Source organism: Talpa europaea, assembly GCF_964194135.1.
Source record: "Talpa europaea genome assembly, chromosome: X".
Taxonomy (NCBI): Eukaryota; Metazoa; Chordata; class Mammalia; order Eulipotyphla; family Talpidae; genus Talpa; species Talpa europaea.
The window spans coordinates 65,364,191-65,383,983 of record NC_140081.1 but is presented as its reverse complement, the minus strand read 5'-3'; the positions used below and the strand labels follow the sequence as shown (position 1 = coordinate 65,383,983).

Here is a 19,793-nt window from a genome sequence, read left to right as displayed (position 1 = left end):
ATAGGATATATAATATTACCTTACGAGCATTCATCACTTTAACAGCTGTAAATGCGCCAGTCTTTTCGTGGAGTCCCTGCAATAAAGGACAGTAATAAAAAGCAAAGGCTGGCTATATAATATCACAATCAAGAAGAAAACACAGTAAAAAATACTAAAATTAAATAAGGTCAAACACTGTAGCCCATTATGAAACATGAACTATACAGTTGAAATGTGAGATATTATGTAGAGTTCTCACAGAAATATTAAATTATGAACATTTTAAAGAAATCCAAACTATTTCATTCAAAAAAAGGCAAACAAGTTTGTAGAGTAGGTTTTTTTTTAAATGTTTGTATTATATAGTAGGCTATAGTAGGCATAGTAGTACATTTGTAGGCATTGCTTTATTAGTTACCTTTAGTTTAGGTTTGTAAGTTACCAGAGCACCCAGATGAAAAGTGAAAAGTGAAATTTTGGAAATGGGGAGAAAGGAGATATTCCATTAACCATTTTTTCAATTGATAAAGTAGTACTATGCACACATATCTTTCTACTGGATCCCTCTTGATACCCTAAACAACATTTTCCATAATCACACATAAGGATGATGCATAATTATTTCAATGGGCTATAAACCACTAAAGATGCCCTCAATATGAACCAAAGACACATATGAAAGGAAGAAATTCTGAAAGATTCTTTCTTATTGAAAACATGTTGAATTATAAGAGCTTCTTTTATTCTATTAAATGCAAGTATAATTATTCTCTTGTTTCCCTGGTGGCGAAAGGGGTTAAGTCAGCACTGTGAAGCTATAGGTAGCCACTGCAGCACGCATTTGATCCCCAGCCAGAGGAGCTAATCCACATGTTGCAGCAGACCTCTCCTGTCTTGCCTGCTGCTCCCCTCAGCAATATATTTCAGTTAATCCACCTGTTCTGCTACACACTCTGTCTCTGGTGAATCCTTTCACCCACCCCCACCCTCGCACCTCTGGCCTATACCCAGCTATTGTATGCATAAATAAATAAAATAAATCTTTTTTTAAAAAATAAACAAATGCAAGTACAAGTTGTAGATTTATAATTATTCTCTTATTTTTCATAAAGGAAAGTCAAAAAGAAAAAGAAGTTTAATAATAACAGGTATACCTCCTGTGTACATGGGAGAGAACTTTCATGACTGAATAATTCTCCACACGACTTCAGACACCATCTGAAGTAGCTAAGACAAAGGAGGTTGGTGAGAAGAAAAGGGAGGATCAGTTAGGGAGTTTACCAAAGAAGACAGAGTAAACAAAGGTATACAGATTTAAGATCTGCCTTTTCCATTGAAAAGAGATAAGAAGATTGGGTCTTCATGGGAGAATCCCTATAGAGAGAAATTTACCTATAAATGTCTTCTTCAAAAGCAACCTCTACTGGGGCCTCCCTGGTGGCCCAGTTAGTTGAGCTCAGTGATGTGAAGCTGTCCACAGCCTGGGCCAGCGAGATACCAACATGGCACAGCAGACCTCTCCTGTCTCTCCCGCTGCTCCCCTCAGCAGTGTATTTCAGTCAGTTTGCCTGTTCTGTTCCCTGCTCTGTCTCTGGTGAATCCTCTCACCCTCCCGCACATCTGGCATGTACCCCTGTTCTTATATGCATAAATAAATCAATCTTTAAAAAAAGCAACTTCTACCAAGTATTCAGAACCTCCCATGAAATAAAACTTTTGTCAAAAAGAAAGATTTTGGGGAATGGTAGATTTTTGTTCCCCTACAGCCACTGATTTATAATTTTCAAAAGTAAACATACAGGTTTGTAATTGGAGCTCTTATTATTTGATCTTATCAAAAATATTTCAAACTATAGTCATATAAAAAAATCTCAGTCTGGTATTGATATAAGTAAGACTTCAACTTAAAACAAAATGCTTTAATTTGGTGTTTTTCTAGCAGATAGTTTGATTCTTGGACAGTTCTGGATTAAACAATGTCTCCCAAAAATCAGGTTTACCCATTACCTTAGTATGTGACCTTTGAAAACAGGATCTTGCAGATATAATCAGTTCAACAATACATATTAGATTATTGTGAACAATTATTGGTGTCTTTGTAAGAGAAAGGGGAGGACAATTTGCACATAGAGACACAGATATACAAAGGCAAGATGGCCATGTGAAGATAGGAAGAAACTGGAGTGATACAGCTACAATCCAAGAAATGCCAAGGATTTCTAGCAATTACCAAAAACTAGAAAGAGGTAAAGATTCATCCTAGAATCTTCAGAGATAAAAAGGCCCTGAGAATTCTAGCTTCCAGAACTATAAGATAATAAATTTCTGTTATTTTAATCCACCCTAATTTATGGATTTGTTACTACAGCTATAGGAAACAACTACAGGGGAAATCAAATCACAGGATTGTTACTGGTCACAGTTCTCACGAGAAAGACAGCAGCTCTGTTTTACTTGGAATAATCAAATGAGCGTGCTATGTCCAGACAGTCGTGTTGATACCTTGGTTAACCTTTCAAGTCAGCAAATATGGAAAAAACTGTGGTTCCTTGATTTCAGAAAAAGATGCTTAAATAGATTGCTTGTTTGCTGTCAAATCTGTTTCATGAAGCACAGACTTTGAGCTATGTTTTCAGATGATTCCCATGTTTACACATCAAAATAGTCAACTGATCAAAGAAGCTCAAAACAAAAATCCTACTCTACTATTAACATCAATGTTATGTGTTACATACAGCATTCCTCCGTTTTCCCCCACTGATAAAATTTAATCCCATATATTTCAGGTTACCTCCATCTTAATGAGCAAGCCACTGTTTATAAAAGGGGCCATGTGTCAGAAATGGATCCGGAGACTTTCCAGGAAATACAGTAACTTTAGAAACACTGGCACCTCAACTTAACTCTAGCTATTGCCAAAGAATTAAGCATTATATAACTGAATTATTTATAATAGCCAAACATGGAAGCAACTTCAGTGTGTATGAGTGTGTGTGTGTGTGTGTGTGTGTGTGTGTGTGAACATCTGTGTGTGTCTGTGTGTGTTCACTATCTCTATAAAGGAATAATACCCTAGGTTTTAGAACCATGTGCTGGGTTAATATGTCTAATCATTACACAAGTTTTCATGTAAGTTTATTAGTATATCCAGATTTATCAATGGAAAATTGCTGCCTGTTAAGCCAGTATTTTAGAGTTCTCCCTGTAACTTCACTTAGAAAATTTTTATTTTGAAATAATTTTAGAATTAGAAAATAGTTTCAAGTTAGTACAGAGAGCTGCTGTATAGCCTTTACCCAGTTTCTTCAATGTTAACATCTATGAACATAGTAATTGTCAGAAATAAGAAATTGATATTGGTACAATACTCTTAACTACATTATCATCTTTATTTGGATTTCTCCATTTTGTGTTGTAATGTCTTTTTCCCAACTGGGATCTGATATTCCATTTTAGTTGTTATGTTTTTGTAGACTCTTCAATTCTGTGACAGTTTCTAGGTCTTCTTCCCTGTTTTTCATGAACTTGACATTCTTCAACAGTATTGATCTGGTATTTTGTAGAATGTCCCTTACTTTGGGTTTGTCTGATGTTTTCTCATGTTTACACTGAGGTTGCAGGCTTAGGGAAAGAACACCACAGAGCTGAAGTGCCCTTCTCATGACATCATATCAGGGGAGGTGACATGGTAAAATCAAGACTGATCACCTGGAATGATAACCTTGATTACTTGACTAAGGAAATATGTCAGTTTTCCTCATGCAAAGTGACTCTTTTTCCATTTCATACTCTATTTATTAGAAATGACTGATGTTGATTGTGAAGAGGGATAATACTATTCTTGAGCATCTAGAGAACCTAGAAGTCATCTTGAGATAAAATAATTGTTCGGTGGTGCCATCTTGTGGTTCACTGACTATAATATTGTGTAAGCTGTTTTGTGATGAAGGCCATGTTCTCATAAACAGATTGTCTCCCTAAGTGAGATGTTGAACAAGGACCTGCGAATCCAATTCCTAGTATGTGTCTTTTTTTTTCAATTACATTGTATGTTTTATGAGAAATTAATGTAATACCCTATTTGCTGAAACACACATAGAGAATGCTCAGAAAGGTGTTTGGGTTTGAATTCCAGATTACTAAAGTAATCTTATGATTCCCACTTGTCTTAGTGAATGTTACAAAGGAAAATCACAAGGAAAGCCTTCCAATATAAATGTGGCATTTTATTCTGTTTTCTCAACCATAATAATACCATTAATATCATATAGAAGCCACTAGCTGCACTGTATTAATCTCTCTTAAATATAGTTTGTATGCAAAGGATGACCTTTTAATTCTCAAGCATCACGATTTTCTCAGGGGGAAAATTCTCCTAGCTCTCATTCCTGTCATAAGAAATGAAACTGCTGTTTAAATCTTTTGTGTGCGTTCAAAGGCCCACTCTTATTTGACTATCAGAAGATGTCATGTAATAACAATGCTTTGTTGCCATTCCTGACTCAAATATATTTACTTTTGGAATCAAGTAGTCTATATATCGTCATCTCAGGCAACTCTTTGTCTTGTCATTCAACTTAATTCAAGTTTAATTATTAATATATGCAATTCATATAAAATGACTTTAGAGACAAAAGAAGGTCAGCTACTGGGAAAAAAAAAAAACCCTCCCACAACCTTTGCCAAATTATAAGAATCACTCATGATGTACTCCATTTTATTAAAATAATGAAACTCCCTGATGATTCAAATGTTAACTGAGAGAAAGACATGTTATTTGTCACTAACACTTAAGCATGAGCTAGATTATTATATAACTGCAAAAATGACAATGAATAGGTAAATGTTGATGAAAGCAGAAGGTGGAAGAAGGAATAGGCTAGAGTCAGGATTTTCAGGAGAGGTTGTTCCTCAACCATACAGAAGGCTAGCAGGTGCCTGGACTGGGGAGCAGGAAAAAGACGAGTTACCGGTATTTTTCAAAATGTAAAGTGAATGAAAAGAGTGCATAGGGGTATGGGAGATGGAGAGTTGAAAAACAAGTGAACAAGTCACAATTTCATTGGAGGAACTGACAGTTTTTGAAGATAAATACATCTGAAACAATTAGAGAATGAAACCAAAAGCAAAGACTGGTTAACAACATTGATTTTTGGGCCCCAAGTACAGTTTAAGTATAGTTTAAAGGATTGCAGAAAATGAATATAGGATACCACATGATGGTCTTAAATATAGTCCTAAAAAATTTCTCTGAATAATTTATGTTCTCACAATTATTTTTCATGCTTATAATTTTAAATATAGTAATTAGGACAAACAAATAATTCTTTCAGGCCCATTTGAAATTATTCAGGAGAGAATATAAATTCCTCAATGTATTGATTTCAATCTGGCAAGGATTTGCATTCTTAATTAATTTAGATAATCAACTAAGAAATACTATTTAGTCTGCTTCCTCCAGAAAAAAACAGAATTTGTTACTATGCTATTGCTTTTTAATTCCAAGTTGAGTATTAGCAATCTGGATCTGTCTTATGAATAGAAAACGTGACATGTCCCTGAATATAGGATACCTGTTGAAAATAAAACATTGTTAAAAGGTATGCACATCTGCTTAAACAAAAGCAATTAAAAAACATGTTCATGTTTCATTGTGCCTCCCTGGTGGCACAATGGGTTAAGCACCGCACTATGAAGAAATCCACAGCCTCTGCAGCATGAGTTTCATCCCCAGCCAGGGAGCTACCCACATGGTGCAGCAGACCTCTCCTGTCTTGCCCGCTGCTCCCTTCAGCAGTGTATTTCAGTCAATCTGCCTGTTCTGTTCCCAACTCTCTCTGGTGAATCCTCTCACCCACCCCCACACCTCTGGCCTGTACCCCAGCTCTTGTATGCATAAATAAATAAATCTTTTTAAAAAAATGTTCATCTACAAAACAAAAAAAATGAAGAAATAGTCATGAAAAAATACTCTATTTTACAAATGAACCTCTATTAGTATTCATTAAACACCAAATTTCTCAAATTTATTTTTGGAAAATCAAAGGACCGCATTTCAGATTACTTCCAATTTGGGCGAATATCTCCAAAGTAATAAAACAAGGTCAACTTGTACATTGGGAATCCAGAATCAAACTAAAAGTTACCAAGGACTATAGAAGAAAATTACTAAAATTACTATCTATCAATATCTTGGCCACTACAGACTTAGGTTTGCTGACTTTTCTTCTTTTCTTTATTCCCTCAAAACCATCCTTGGGTCGCCTTGTCCTTTTCCCTCTCTCCTCCCTCATAACCTTGGAGTCGTCACGATGTTTATTAATGTCCACTGTTTTTTTTAAGATTTATTTATATATGCACACAAAAACTGGGGAACAGGCCAGAGGTGTGTGTGTGGGTGAGAGGATTCACCAGAGACAGAGTGGGGAACAGAACAGGCAGACTGACTGAAATACACTGCTGAGGGGAGCAGTGGGCAAGACTGGAGAGGTCTGCTGCACCATGTGGGTAGCTCCTTGGCTGGCCGGGGATCGAACTTGTGCTGCAGAGGCTGTGGACAGCCTCACAGTGCTGTGCTTAACCCCTTGCACCACCAAAAGGCCCATGTTCACTGATTTTTAAAAGAGTTATATGTTATCAAATTTCCTGACCCACAAATATCCAGTATCTGGCTTTATTGTTGTGACTTATTTTGCTGCACATTATTCTCTCAAATTCCTTACATTTTGTTGAAAATGGATGTATTCCATCCATTCTTACCACTATAAAATACTCTGTGGTGTGGATATACCACAGTTGATCTAATCATACGTCGATGGGCATTTAGGCTACTCCTAGGTCCTAGTTATTGTAAATAATGCTGCTATGAACTTTGTAGAACATATGGGGGTTTTGTTAATGGGTTCATATTCTGTAAATATGTGCCAAAGAATGGGATTGCTGGGATGTACAGAATTTACATTTTTAGTCTTTAAAGGTAAATCCAGATAGCTTTCCATAATGGTCTTACCAGTTCACATCCCCCTCTAATACTGTAATAAAGTTCCTTTTTCTCCAACACATGTTGTTAGGTTGTTTTTTTTTTTTTTAATATGTGTCATTCTCATAGGGTTGAGATAGTATCTCATTGTGATTTTAGCCTGTATCTTTCTACGTAGAAGTGATGATGAATATTTTTTCATGCTTTTTGGTCTTCTGGATGTTCCAGTCTTTGCAAATACTTTATAAGTACAGAACCATAGTGACACTGATAAGCAAGGTACATGGGTAAATTTATATACAGACAATTACAGTGGCAATGATGTCTAGTTTTCAAGCATACTGCTATATCAAGGATTTAGTTACTCCATCAACAAAGTCAGGTGAAAAAGAAAAGTTCTACTCTGGGAATAAATTTCTTTCCTTTTGGTATCTCAAGTGCCTAGCACAGTGCTGGTTACACAGGCTAGTCACAGTGCTGATTATATACCCTTTTAATGAATATTAGTTAATCATGAGTAGAGTAATTGGAAAGACTTCCTGGAAAAAGTAGAATAGCTACTGGACCATAAAGATGGCATTGCATTTGAACAGCTTCTGAAAAGCAGGTGGACCCAGTCAGTGACACATCACAAGCAAAGGCTATGAGGTGGTGCTGAGTATGTTGGCACAGACACTGAAGAAGAAAAAGAAAAATTGGGAGTAACCATAACGAAGAGAGAAGAACAGGAAAGAACGTGAGAGTATATACCTTTTCTGTCATGCCAGAAATGTCAGTGTGAAAATTTTTTAATCAAATCTTGTTTAAAGAACATAGAAGTGATCATTGAGAAATTAGTCATTAGTAGTTTAGCACTTTTATGACCGGATTTTGTTAGTTAATTGTCTGATGCAAAGCTCAGGGTAGTTCAGACACTGGAAAACCAGTACTGAATTGCAGTAATGATCAATTTCTTGGGGATTACACATTTTAAACCATAACAAATGATTTAAAATAGCAGTTGTGACAGCTGCGTTGGAAAAATCCATCATTCCGTGGCAGTTAATTACCACGTTTTTCCCTGGAAAGAATATACGCTAGTCCTTGATGGCCTTGTAATTCTTATTAGATTATAAAGTTTATTATTTATTTTGTTTTTTATTTAAGTGACATTACATTGTAACATATGTTTCAGGTGTGCATCACTGAGAATCCACATGTGTCTCTACTACATTAAGCTCACCACAAAATGCAGTGGAGAAAACTGTTGTGGAAAGACTGCTGACCATTCAGCAGTTCCTACATAGTTCTTCTAGTTATTTGCTTTGCCTCTGTTGGCGAATCTAAACCACATAATTTCCAGGGCATTCTTTCATTCTTTTCAATTGGTTTTGTGGTGGCAGAAGGCCACAAGGCACTCACTACACTCATGTCTGTTTGTTAACCTTGATTTTCATTCACACAGCTTTGTCTTTCTAATCATTCGTTTGGGTGCCAGCTTTTCTCCTAGGAAATAAACCCAGTGATGCTTCAAAGCCATTATGAGTGCACCTGTGAAAAGCATCCAGGAGCACTTTGTTGCACTGTGGAAGGATGAGATAACATGGCTAGCAGTATAGTTTTTGTCAGCATCGTGTCTATGCAGAAAAACAAAGGTGTATGGCTGGAGAGGGCTTTTAAAAGTTAATAGTTCATATCCTGCCTCCAAGAAGGGCCCTTTTCAGAATTCCTCACCACCAACAAGCTCAACAAGTCCAAAGAGACAGATGGATTTGGAGCAATTAGACTTTAGAGGTGTGGTTGAGATTGAAGAGGGCCTGACACAGATTGGTAATAGTGGTGGATGGGTAGAGTTGGGGACACATAGGGAACATATCAATCACCCCCCACCTCACGCTTTATCCATCAGGAAAATTTACTTATTTCTAAAGATTGCCAAATGGAGGCAATGGATTTCATTTTTAGATTTGTTTTTTAAAGTTTTTTTCAAAGATTTATTCATTTATGCATAAAAGAGCTGGGTTGCAGGCCAGAGATGCGGGGGGTGAGAGGATTCACCAGAGACAGAGTAGGGAGCAGAGCAGGCAAATGGACTGAAATACACTGCTGAGAGGAGCAACGGGCAAGTCAGCAGAGGTCTGCCGCGCCATATGGGTCACCTCCCTGGCCAGGGATCGAACTCGTCCTGCAGTGGCTGCAGATAGCTTCATAGTGCTGAGTCTTAACCCCTCACATCACCAGGGAGGCCCTGTTTTTAAAAGTTTTAAGGAACTCACAGATGTGTAGATGTTTGATAAGTGCTATTTGATAACTGACAAGTTTATTAACACACTTTTTTGTGACTCCTACAAAGCCTACTACAGGGCTAGGCCACAAAAACTATATTAATTACACTTGATTGAGAGGTAAACCATCAAACTGAAAAGCTTCTTTACAGCAAAAGGGACATTAAGCCAAACAGAGAGACACCCTACTTATTGGGAAAAAATCTTTGCACTTTATTCAACTGATAAAGGACTGATCACAAAGATATACAAAGAACTCACACAACTCAACAAAAACAAAATAAACAATCCAGTCAAGAAATGGGCAGAAGAACTTAAAAGACATTTCTCCAGGGCCTCCCCTGGTGGCACAGCTGTTGAGCGCTGGGCTGCAAAGCTGCCTGCAGCCTCTGCAGCGCTGGTTCAATCCCCGGCCGCTGGTGAGGGTCCCACATGGTACGACAGACATCTACTGCTGCGCCCGCTGCTCCCCTCAGCAGTGTATTTCGTCAGTCTGCCTGTTCTGTTCCCCGCTTTGGCTCTGGTGAATTCTCTCACCCTCCCGTGCTTCTGACTATACCCAATGCTTGTATAAATAAATAAATGAATAAATCTTTTAAAATAAAAGACATTTCTCCAAAGAGGAAATGCAAATGGCCAACAGGCATATGAAAAAGTGTTCACAACATCCCTTATAATCAGGGAAATGCAAATTAAAACCACATTGAGATACCACCTTATACCAGCAAGAATGGCACATATTGAAAAATAAACAAGCAACAAATACTGGGGAGGATGTGGTGAAAAAGGAACTCTCCTACATTGCTGGTGGGAGTGCAAACTGGTCCAACCACTATGGAAAGCTGTCTGGAGGTTCCTCAGTCTACTAAAAATGGAGCTATCATACTACCCAGCAATTCCATTACTAGGGATCTACGCAAAGGACACAAAAACATTGATTCAAAAGAACACCTGTACACCTATGTTTATTGCAGCACTATTTACAACAGGTAAAACCTGGAAACAACCCAAATGACCCAAAATAGATGACTGGATCAAGAAGATGTGGCATATATACACAATGGAATATTATTCAGCAATCAAAAAGGATAAACTCATGCCATTCACAGCAATGTGGATGGAGCTAGAAGGAATTATGCTCAGTGAAATAAGCCAGAAAGAAAAAGAAAAATATTGGGTGGTTTCACTTATAGCAGGAATATAGGGGAACCAAGTAAGACATGAGTGTAAAAAAAATAACAATACAGAAAACAACAAAGCAAAAACAGACAATTATAAATCAGAGACCTACTGCAGGGGAGGAGGAGGGAGAGGGATCAGAGGGAGGGAGGGAGGAGCTCAGGGGACTGAGGTGATGGTGTACTGGCACATTGGTGAAGGAAATTCTATGGGGACTATACCTGAGGGGGTGGGGGAAACAAATATTGTTTAAAAATGAACAGTGATGTAAAAAATTAAAAAATGAAATATTAAAAAACTTACACCCTAAAAAAAGTCATTTAGCTGCCAAACAACACTAAAGAGAGCCTCACATTCAATATTTGTGTGACCAGCCCATCTTCACAAAGGTCTTGATACAACCAGTATATCACAGTTGGAAAATTCTCTTTGGAGAAAATGTATTTTTTCTTATTTGCATAGAAGAACTGGGGTATAGTCCAGAATTGTGGAGTGTAAGAGGATTCACCACAGACATAGTGGGGAACAGAACAGGCAGATCTACTGAAATACACTGCTGAGGGGAGCAGTGGCTGAGACAGGAAAGGTCTGTTGTGCCATATGTAGGTTAGCTCCCTGGCCAGGGATCAAACTCAAGCCATAGCAGTGATAGTGCTTAACCCCTAGGCCACCAGGGAGGCCCATGGAGAAAATTTAGAATAAGCAGGAACAGATATTTCTAGCTTTGATAAGATGAAGTCTGGGGTTAAATAAATACTATTTTAACCTTCACACCTTAGGATTAAGGGCTTCTACAATTAAGCTGCTACAATTTTCAGAGCAAACAGTGCCATTCAGAGTGGGAAATTATAAGAAACTATTCTTCCTACAAGAGACTGCTGTGGACTTTATAAATATTGTTTATGACACAGTTGTCACTTTTAGGTCACTATGAATAAGTGTCATAAATATATCACGAGAGTCAATTCATATCAAAAGTGTTTGATCAATGTAAGCAAAACTTACATTGCAAGTTGGTACTGTATATTCCTGAGGCCTTTTGAATTCCTTTTACCTAATCCATCTTTGCTAAGAGACTGTCAGCTCCCTAAGAGCAAATTTACTCTTTATATATCTTTAGAGTCTAGCACAATGCCTGGCACATCACCAACACTCAGCAAATATGATGAACTAAATCAAATCAGTCTCAACACAGAGTAAATAGAGAAGGAGACAAATGGGCAAAGGCATGTGTGTAAATGTGTGTGAGAGCAGGAGGCATAAATACAATTTTATGCTAAATTATGTGGGAAATGATTTTGAGAGAACCCAAAGTGTAATGTGCCCCATGATACACAGGGATTTCCTGATGAAGACTCAAATGCTGCACTTTGGTAGAACACTCCAGGAACTCAAAGGCCATTATACGTCCATAGATGAATTGGGGTTTCTTTTAACCCTATAATCCCTATAATTCACTTTGAAGCCATTCAAACTTCCACACAAATATCTTCAGAGTGCCTCAAGGTAGAAGTTATGAACTAGTCAAGGTTAGAGAGCATGAGGTCACAAAAGTAATCGAAGTACTAAGATTCTTGCCAAATTAGTACAAGTTTTGTTTGTCAGGTGACAGGACTTAATTTGTCTCCATGCGTCCCTCCCCCATGACTACTGTTCCCAACACTTCTTCAACAAAACTCTGCTGTTTTTGTTCCTGGTGGTTATATCAACTGTGAGGACATGAGGCGGTAAGAGCTCCAAGTTTCTCACCTCTTTTTTTTCTTAGCAAACCTTGACTATCTGGAGCCAAAGAATCCGTACTGAAACAGAAAGCTACTGAACCACCAGCATAATACAACAGAATAATGTTTTTCCTCATCCAGAAGTCTGGGATAGTCATGGTCATGCTTATTAGAACTGTGAAAGGAGTCAGAAGAGGGCCTTTGTGGTTTCAGCGGCTTTGTAGTTTAGAAACAGCCCTGTAATTTGAAGCAGTTATGTGTGCTTATACAGCAGCTTCAACTGAGTTTTATTACCCTTGTTATTACTCCTGCAGGGAAAAATAGGTCAAAATATGTAGTAACATCATTTGCAAATGGAGCTGCTCTCTAATGAGCTACAGTGTTCAGAGAATTGCACAAAATGGACAATAAAGTTCGATATTCTAGGCTGCAAGATGCATCCGCTATTTGTCAGAAATAAATAAATAGGTACTAGAAGGCAACTAAGGCAAGTCATCAAGACACTGTTAGGTGACAGACACATTATGATCTACAGGGGACAAAATGCATACATTGTGCAAAAATGAAAAATGATGTAAGAATTATATAAAATAAATTTTTTAAAAAAATACAAAGTCATTGAGGGTTGGCGCTACAAATAGGTGACATCATAAAACCTTCAATGCTACTTACAAATTCCAATTTAAACCCACAGGCTGTCACTGTGCTCATGCTGACGAACTACATATGAACTCTGTGAGACTAGGGTGCATACTATGTCAAACATTCAGAAACCCTCCCAAGTAGCTGTACCTATAGGTAAAGTGAGAGATGGCAATTTAGTTTTCCATGAGTAACTCTTCCCACAATGATATCTTTAATTTACCCTCTGAGGAACCATATGATACAAACATAAACAAGAACTACTAGAAGTCACCTTTGTACTGAGAGCCTCTCCCTTTCCCTTCCCATTTTCTCCCATTGTCACTCGTAGCGCACTTTTCCCCTTTAAGGTTGACCTAGGCTTGACCATGGTGGAGTGGGTGAAGGCATTGTTAAGGTAAAAGAATCAAACCTTCTACCTGCAAACAGGTATCAGCACAAAACAGATAATGCTTCACTGCAATGTCATAATGTTTTAACACAGATCACTTTCTTAATGCAATGCATGCATCCGTTAACACTCACGCAAAATGCATTCCATCTGCTTAGACAGATGCAAGCTTCAGTGTTTCCAATTCTATCAAATAACACAACTAGTTGAAAGAAAAGCATTGAGACAGATAGGTGATGGGTAAGTAGAGGCACTCAAGCAAAAGACGGAGCTTTGATTCAAAATATACCAAATGAGGGTCTTCCTGGTGGTGCAAGGGGTTAAGCACCACACTATGAAGCAATCCACAGGCTCTGCAGTGTGAGTTTGATCCCCGGCGGGCCAGGGAGCAAGTCACATGGCGCAGCAGACCTCTCCTGCCTCGCGCGCTGCTTCGCTCAGCAGTGTGTTTCAGTCAGTCTGTCCATTCTGTTCCCCGCTCTGTTTCTGGTGAATCCTCTCACCCCCGCAACATCTCTGGCCTGTACCCCAGCTCTTGTATGCATAAATAAATAAATCTTTAAAAAAATATACCAAATGAAAATAGGATTCTCAACTTTTTTAGTCCTATCCAGAGAGGTACATATAAAATAGATCTTAACCTAAAGCTAGGGTGGAGAAAATGCTGATGTCTTATAAAAAAAAAAAGTCCTTATAAGTGGAATTGTGTCTAAAATCTACAGCAGAGTTATTAGCAGTTCTCCAAGGGGCACCTGAGGAGCACCTAAATTTCATTGGCACTTAGGGAATGCTAGGCAGGAGGAAAGAAGGAAAAGGAATGAGTAGCAGGGGATGTGAGGGAAGAGATAGGGAATAGAGTAAGAGACTAAGGCAACAGTTAGGCTGAATGACAAGGATGAAAAAACTTTTAAGACCAACATCTACATTTACTTCAATAAAATCTTGGTGTATGTAGGTATGTGTATGTGCACATGTACACATGTGTGGGAGTGTTAGCTTGGAGCAGTATGTGCATGTAGCAATGACAATTTCCAGATTTGGGAGAAAAGAATGAAAGAGATCTAAAGGATCACGGGAGCATGCAAAGAACAATTTTGCCATCTTCACAATTTTGAATTTTTCTCCCTTCCTTCAAATATTTTTGCCATGTTTCCTGCTTTATTCTCTGCCAGTAGTCCCCCAAATTAGTAGCACAGTCGCAACTAAGCCCAAGACTCCTTCCCCTCTCTGGATCTCTTCAATCCTTCATACAACCGCTATATTTAAGAAATATTTACTAAATGCTTCCTATGTGCCAGACACCAGGTAAGGCATTATAAAAATTAGTTATACTTTCTATTTTAAAGGAACTTTTAGTATTGTAGTAAAGATACACAAACTACAATAATGCAAGAGGCAATGTGGCAATTTTCATAACATGGGTACAAATGAAAATGTACAACATCCTTGAAAGTATTATTATTCAAGATTTTCCTAATGAAAAAAACTCTCATAAAAGAAAAAATGCCACAAATGCAGACCAGGATTTTCCCATATTAATGAGATTCTATATACATTGATATTTTTCAAATTCCCTGTATATATTTGTATATTCTATTAGGTCATTGGTTCCATATGGGCTCATATTCATTACAATGCCATACAATCTGTTATAATCATAAGTTCAGGATGGATCCACAATTTCAATGGTGCAAACTGCTAATATTTGGTAGATATAAGGAAAACTACTGCTATGATAGGCTGATTGAATTTTTTATGTTTTCATTTCTACTCACAATGGAAGAACAGGTTTCATATATAAAGATCTCTGTGAAATAAAATGCTGGCACAAATGTGCTGCCAGAGTTAAACATTACCATGGCTACTTAGGTGTTTCTGTGACAATGTTGGGACTACTGAATAATAGAAACATACTTGATGAGATTTATTTTCAGGGTGAGCTTGTATAAGACAGAAAGTAGGGCCTAATTCTTAGTCTGGAATTAGGTTACTACATTTAGTAGTAGAAAGTTGCTACATTTACTTGTTCAACTGCTTAGCTGATCATCAGACCTTTCAACACTGCTATATCCATAACTGACTGAAGGAGCAGAAAATAGCATCCAGAGAGCAGATTTCACCCTTACCTGACTTCAGCAAGAAAGTATCTATGTGTAGCACTGACAGTCATTTTGCCTTTTTGAAAAGCTTAAACAACTATACTATGTTTCATTAATTCAGCAGAATTTTAAGAAAGGTCAATCTGAGTTACTTTAAAATATTAATTGAAATAAGTTCAATATATTGATCCAAGTTGCCTAGTAGACAAATTTAGGGAATCTACTTTAATCATTGGGTAAGAGTGATTTCCTACTTACTCATCAAGGCCATAATGAGGAATAGTGCTTCACTATTTTTTACTGCACACAATCCAACAAAAATTAATTAAATTCCTTTTTGTAAAAAATAAGAATGATAATAAGTAGGCAGGCCAACTTGTCTTGGCTTTCCTGGGACTATCCCAGTTTTGGTTAGATTTTTTCCTGTTGTTTTGTCTTTATAACTCTTGAGGACAGTGACTCCATACATGGAAACCATGATTTTAATTGAATTCCTGTTTGTAAGACATTGTGCTATGAACTGTATGATACAAAATCCCAGTGCTGGCAAAGAACTTGAAAAAAACTATCCTACATAGATTAAACTTTTTATGATTTTCTTTTACAGTCATTTGCTCAACAATACTTTTTTTCTAATTAACCAACAAGTATTTCTGAATTATCATGCTTTATTTTTTGATATTTTGCTTTATTCTTTGAAGTATTAATTTTATTCTTTGATATTCATGGGAAATATAAAATAATTTTTCCCCACTTAATTGAAGGTTTTATTAGATTGGGTAAATACTTAACACTTTTATTAAATGTATATTATTAAAATATTCATTTTTCTATGAATTATTTACTTGTTCAACTGCTTAATGTATGGTGATTTTTGGTGCCATTTTGTTGTTTATTTCTAATTTATATTGAATTTTGGTGAGAGAGTATGTTCTGCAGGATATGGATTCTTTGGTATTAAAGATTCTCTTTATAACCTAGCATATAACCAATTTTTCATAATGTTTCTTATGTGCTGGAGTATTTATTCTCTAATTGCTGATTGTGAATTCTACATAGTTCTAAGAACTCAAGCTTGCTGCCTGCATTTTTATTAACTTTTCTGCCAACTCGACAGTAAAATTCTGAGATAGTTGTCAGAAAGTCTCCTGTCCTTGGTATATTTGATGGTTTCAGAGTCAATAAAACTTACTTTATTCCTTTTAATTTTAAAGAATTTAGAAACTTCCAGTTCAAGCAATAGTGGGATATTTTTTCTTATAAATAGCATGAGTGAATTTGCAGAACTGACCAGTTATAACTGGGCAGTGGCCCATAGATCTCTTAAGATCTCCCCAATATGGGCCTCCCTGTTGGTGCAGCGGGTTGAGCGCAGCGCTGTGAAGCTATCCGCAGCCTTGCAGCATGGGTTCGATTCCCGGCTGGCCAGGTAGATTCCCACATGGCGCGGCAGACCTCTCCTGTTGCGCCCGCTGCTCCCCTCAGCAGTGTATTTCAGTCCTTCTGCCTGTCCTGCTCCCCACTCTGGTGAATCCTCTCACCCTCCTGTGCCTCTGGCCTGTACCCTAGCTCTTGTATAAAAATAAATAAATCTTTAAAAACAAAGATCTCCCCAATGTTTACAAGGTAACTAGATGTACTACATAGAATTATAGGCTAAATATCTGTGCTTTATCTGTATCTATTTAGATTTTTGAAATTAAGCAGCACTAAGAACTGGGGGACCCTTTTTATAAGGATTTGTAACTACACTCTACCCTCGAGATATATAAATTGAACTCAGTCTATTCCTAACCATTTTTTCTTTTTTTTAGAGCAATAGAGGAAAAAAAAACATTTTAATTCAATTTTATGTCTCTATCTGAATTACAACTTTATATTGTTAGGCATAACACTGAATAACTATGGATAAAAGAAAACTTGGAAGATTGCCCTCTTGCAAGAAAAAAAAAAAGACTCAATTCATTAAACAAGTTCTCCAAGGTTAATGACCAAATTGACTCCAAAGGCAAAAGCGTTTAAGAAACGTCTTGACATGAGCCTTGCTTATGTATCAATAGCTGCAGAAATCACCATGTGCAGTAGGAAAGGATAGCCTTGGAAACGTCAAGGTGAGAGATGGATGTCTCCTAGTTAGGATACTCAGATTGTTAGGTTCCCTCTTTCATCTGAAAAAGTACAAAAAGCAGACTCTTCTGAAGAAACTCTATTAAAGTAAATTTGAACATTATCTTTTAAAGAGATGAGTACTCTCTTACCAAAAAAGAATAACAGATATGGTTGAAGTGATAGGAAATGACTTTTTCTAGAAATGTTTGGAGGAGTTACAGTTGTTAAGCTGACAGGAGACAAGGTTCAATGGTAACTTGAAAAATTATCTTCAAATATACAGAAGGTCATTGTTGTTGCTGTGACTATAGGAATTTATGAAAACGAAATAGACTTTAATTAAGCAGGAAAAAATTTAATTAAACATCAGCAATAATTATTTTGACAATTAAGATGATAACACATGGGAATGGGTTACTTCCTTTTCAGAGAGACTTAAAAATTGTGTGTGTATAGGGGGTGTGTGTGTGTGCATGTGTAACAATCTAGCCTGAAAGTTTGAAATTTGTACAGTTTAAATAGAAGGTGTTGGAACAAAAGTATGTACTGGTAGAAATAACAATCAATAATAAAACTGGCTTCTCATCTTTTGCGACTTCAGCATCCTTAGAATCATCCCTAGTGTACTCACAGTGACTTTCCTCTAGCCTTTCTTGAAATGCAATCAATATGGTATAAAATCCTGGGCTAATGTTTCATAAAAATAATATATCATACTATACCATAGCATGACTATTATTCCTTGTCCACCATTTATACAATTTTGGTTTTGTTTTTTCCAGGTCTATCCCGGAGGATAAACAGAATACAACCTCACCTGCTACTTTCTAACTTTATTGACTAAAATCCTAATCTCAAACCAGCTACTCACTGTACAGAAGATTTAAGGACAGCTAAAGTATGAGTTTGCTAAGCACTGCACTGGGCCTCTCTGCCACAGATGTATTGATGAATGGAAACCAATTTAATGTACTAGCTGAGATACAGTAAGAGCGCAACAAACACGAGCAATTCCATCCTAGTTTTAACATTCACCACTAATTGTATCCATCATAAATGTTGACTCAGGAAAGGTAAAGCCACAAACACACCCAATTTAAAAGCAACTTTTTGTCTCTACAGTTTGTACATTAAACAATCCATATCACAGTATCAAAATATTTGGTCACCCATTGCAATTCTTTGAAACAAATCTCTGAATAATCTCAGCCAAATGAAAATCATGAAGGAAGCACTTCAAAGACTGTATGGGTAGAGGGTTTTTTGTGGGTGATAAAAATGTTACAGGGTAAAGTAGTGGCCATATTCACACAAATCTATGAATACTGGTATTCCCCACATTTTGAGAGTTCATCTTAAACCACTTAACTTTTATGAAAGAACTACATCAGTAACTCTTTTCACTAACCAAAAGTCGTATTAAGAGGATTTTGCTGCTGCAACAGAAGGTGAAAATATCATTTAGTATTTATTTTGTAGCTGCCTTTCTAAAGGCAGTGCCTACTACCAGGGAGTAGAACTGCCAAGTTCCTTCCTTAGGAACGACTATATGCAGGATGTGTATTTATCCTATCATTCCTGCTTTTACTACGTGTTAGAGTTAATTTAGGTTTTACGCATTATTTGGTTATGTTATTCTGGGAGTCTGGTAACGCTTTTTTTTTTCCCCCTATAAATGAATGGTAATTGCCTCTTTACTTCATTTCAACTCAAAAAGGTTTCATAGGAACACTCTACTTTTGGATAGCGGGGAAAACCTGAATACTAAAAAATCACTGAATTGTATACACTTTTAAAGGGTGAATGTTATCTCAATGAAAATACTATTCAAATATAAAAACAAGTTAAATAAGAACTGTGGGGAAGTTAAGTGTGAATTTCCTGGGGTCAGAACAATTTAACCCAAACGATAGGTTAATAATAATTACTAATATATTAAATTAATATATTTATTAATTAATTTATGGCTATATCTCTGGATAGTGAAGCAAGCTCTAGCATGGTAGAAAGAGTATTAACTCTTACTCTGATCTTTGAATTTCAGCAGTTTACCATTATCTAACTATATGATCAGCTATTATGATCTTCCCGAGTCTCAGTTTCTTCATCGAAAGATGGGAATGATGATACATGTCTCACCAGAATGTTTGTGAAATTAAAAGAAATAATGCACATGAAAGGAGTACAGTGCCTGACACATAGTAAACACTAAAAACGTATAAAACTAAACAGAATTCATTCAAAGGAAAGCATTGCTGGGATTGAACTTCAAAAACAAAGGACTTCACCTCAAGAGTTTCAGATCCCGCTTAGCTATTAAAAAATTACTATCATTTTTATTATTTTTAGAAAATTTCTTTATGGCAAAGGATCCCCAACTACTCATTTGCCCTCTCAGAAATCTTTTTCCTCCTACCCCTCATTCTC

The 19,793-nt window shown here is 36.8% G+C and overlaps 1 protein-coding gene across 1 annotated transcript in view; it reads right to left on the bottom strand.

Moving 5' to 3' along the window:
• NRK (Nik related kinase) overlaps positions 1-19,793 on the bottom strand; it is a gene marked incomplete at both ends in the record, with an annotated part of 135,068 nt that overhangs the window by 70,072 nt on the left and 45,203 nt on the right. Inside the window, one exon of the mRNA XM_084258718.1 lies at positions 20-76. Within this exon, the coding sequence (XP_084114844.1) occupies positions 20-76 (57 nt within the window). The remainder of the gene's footprint in view (positions 1-19; positions 77-19,793) is intronic.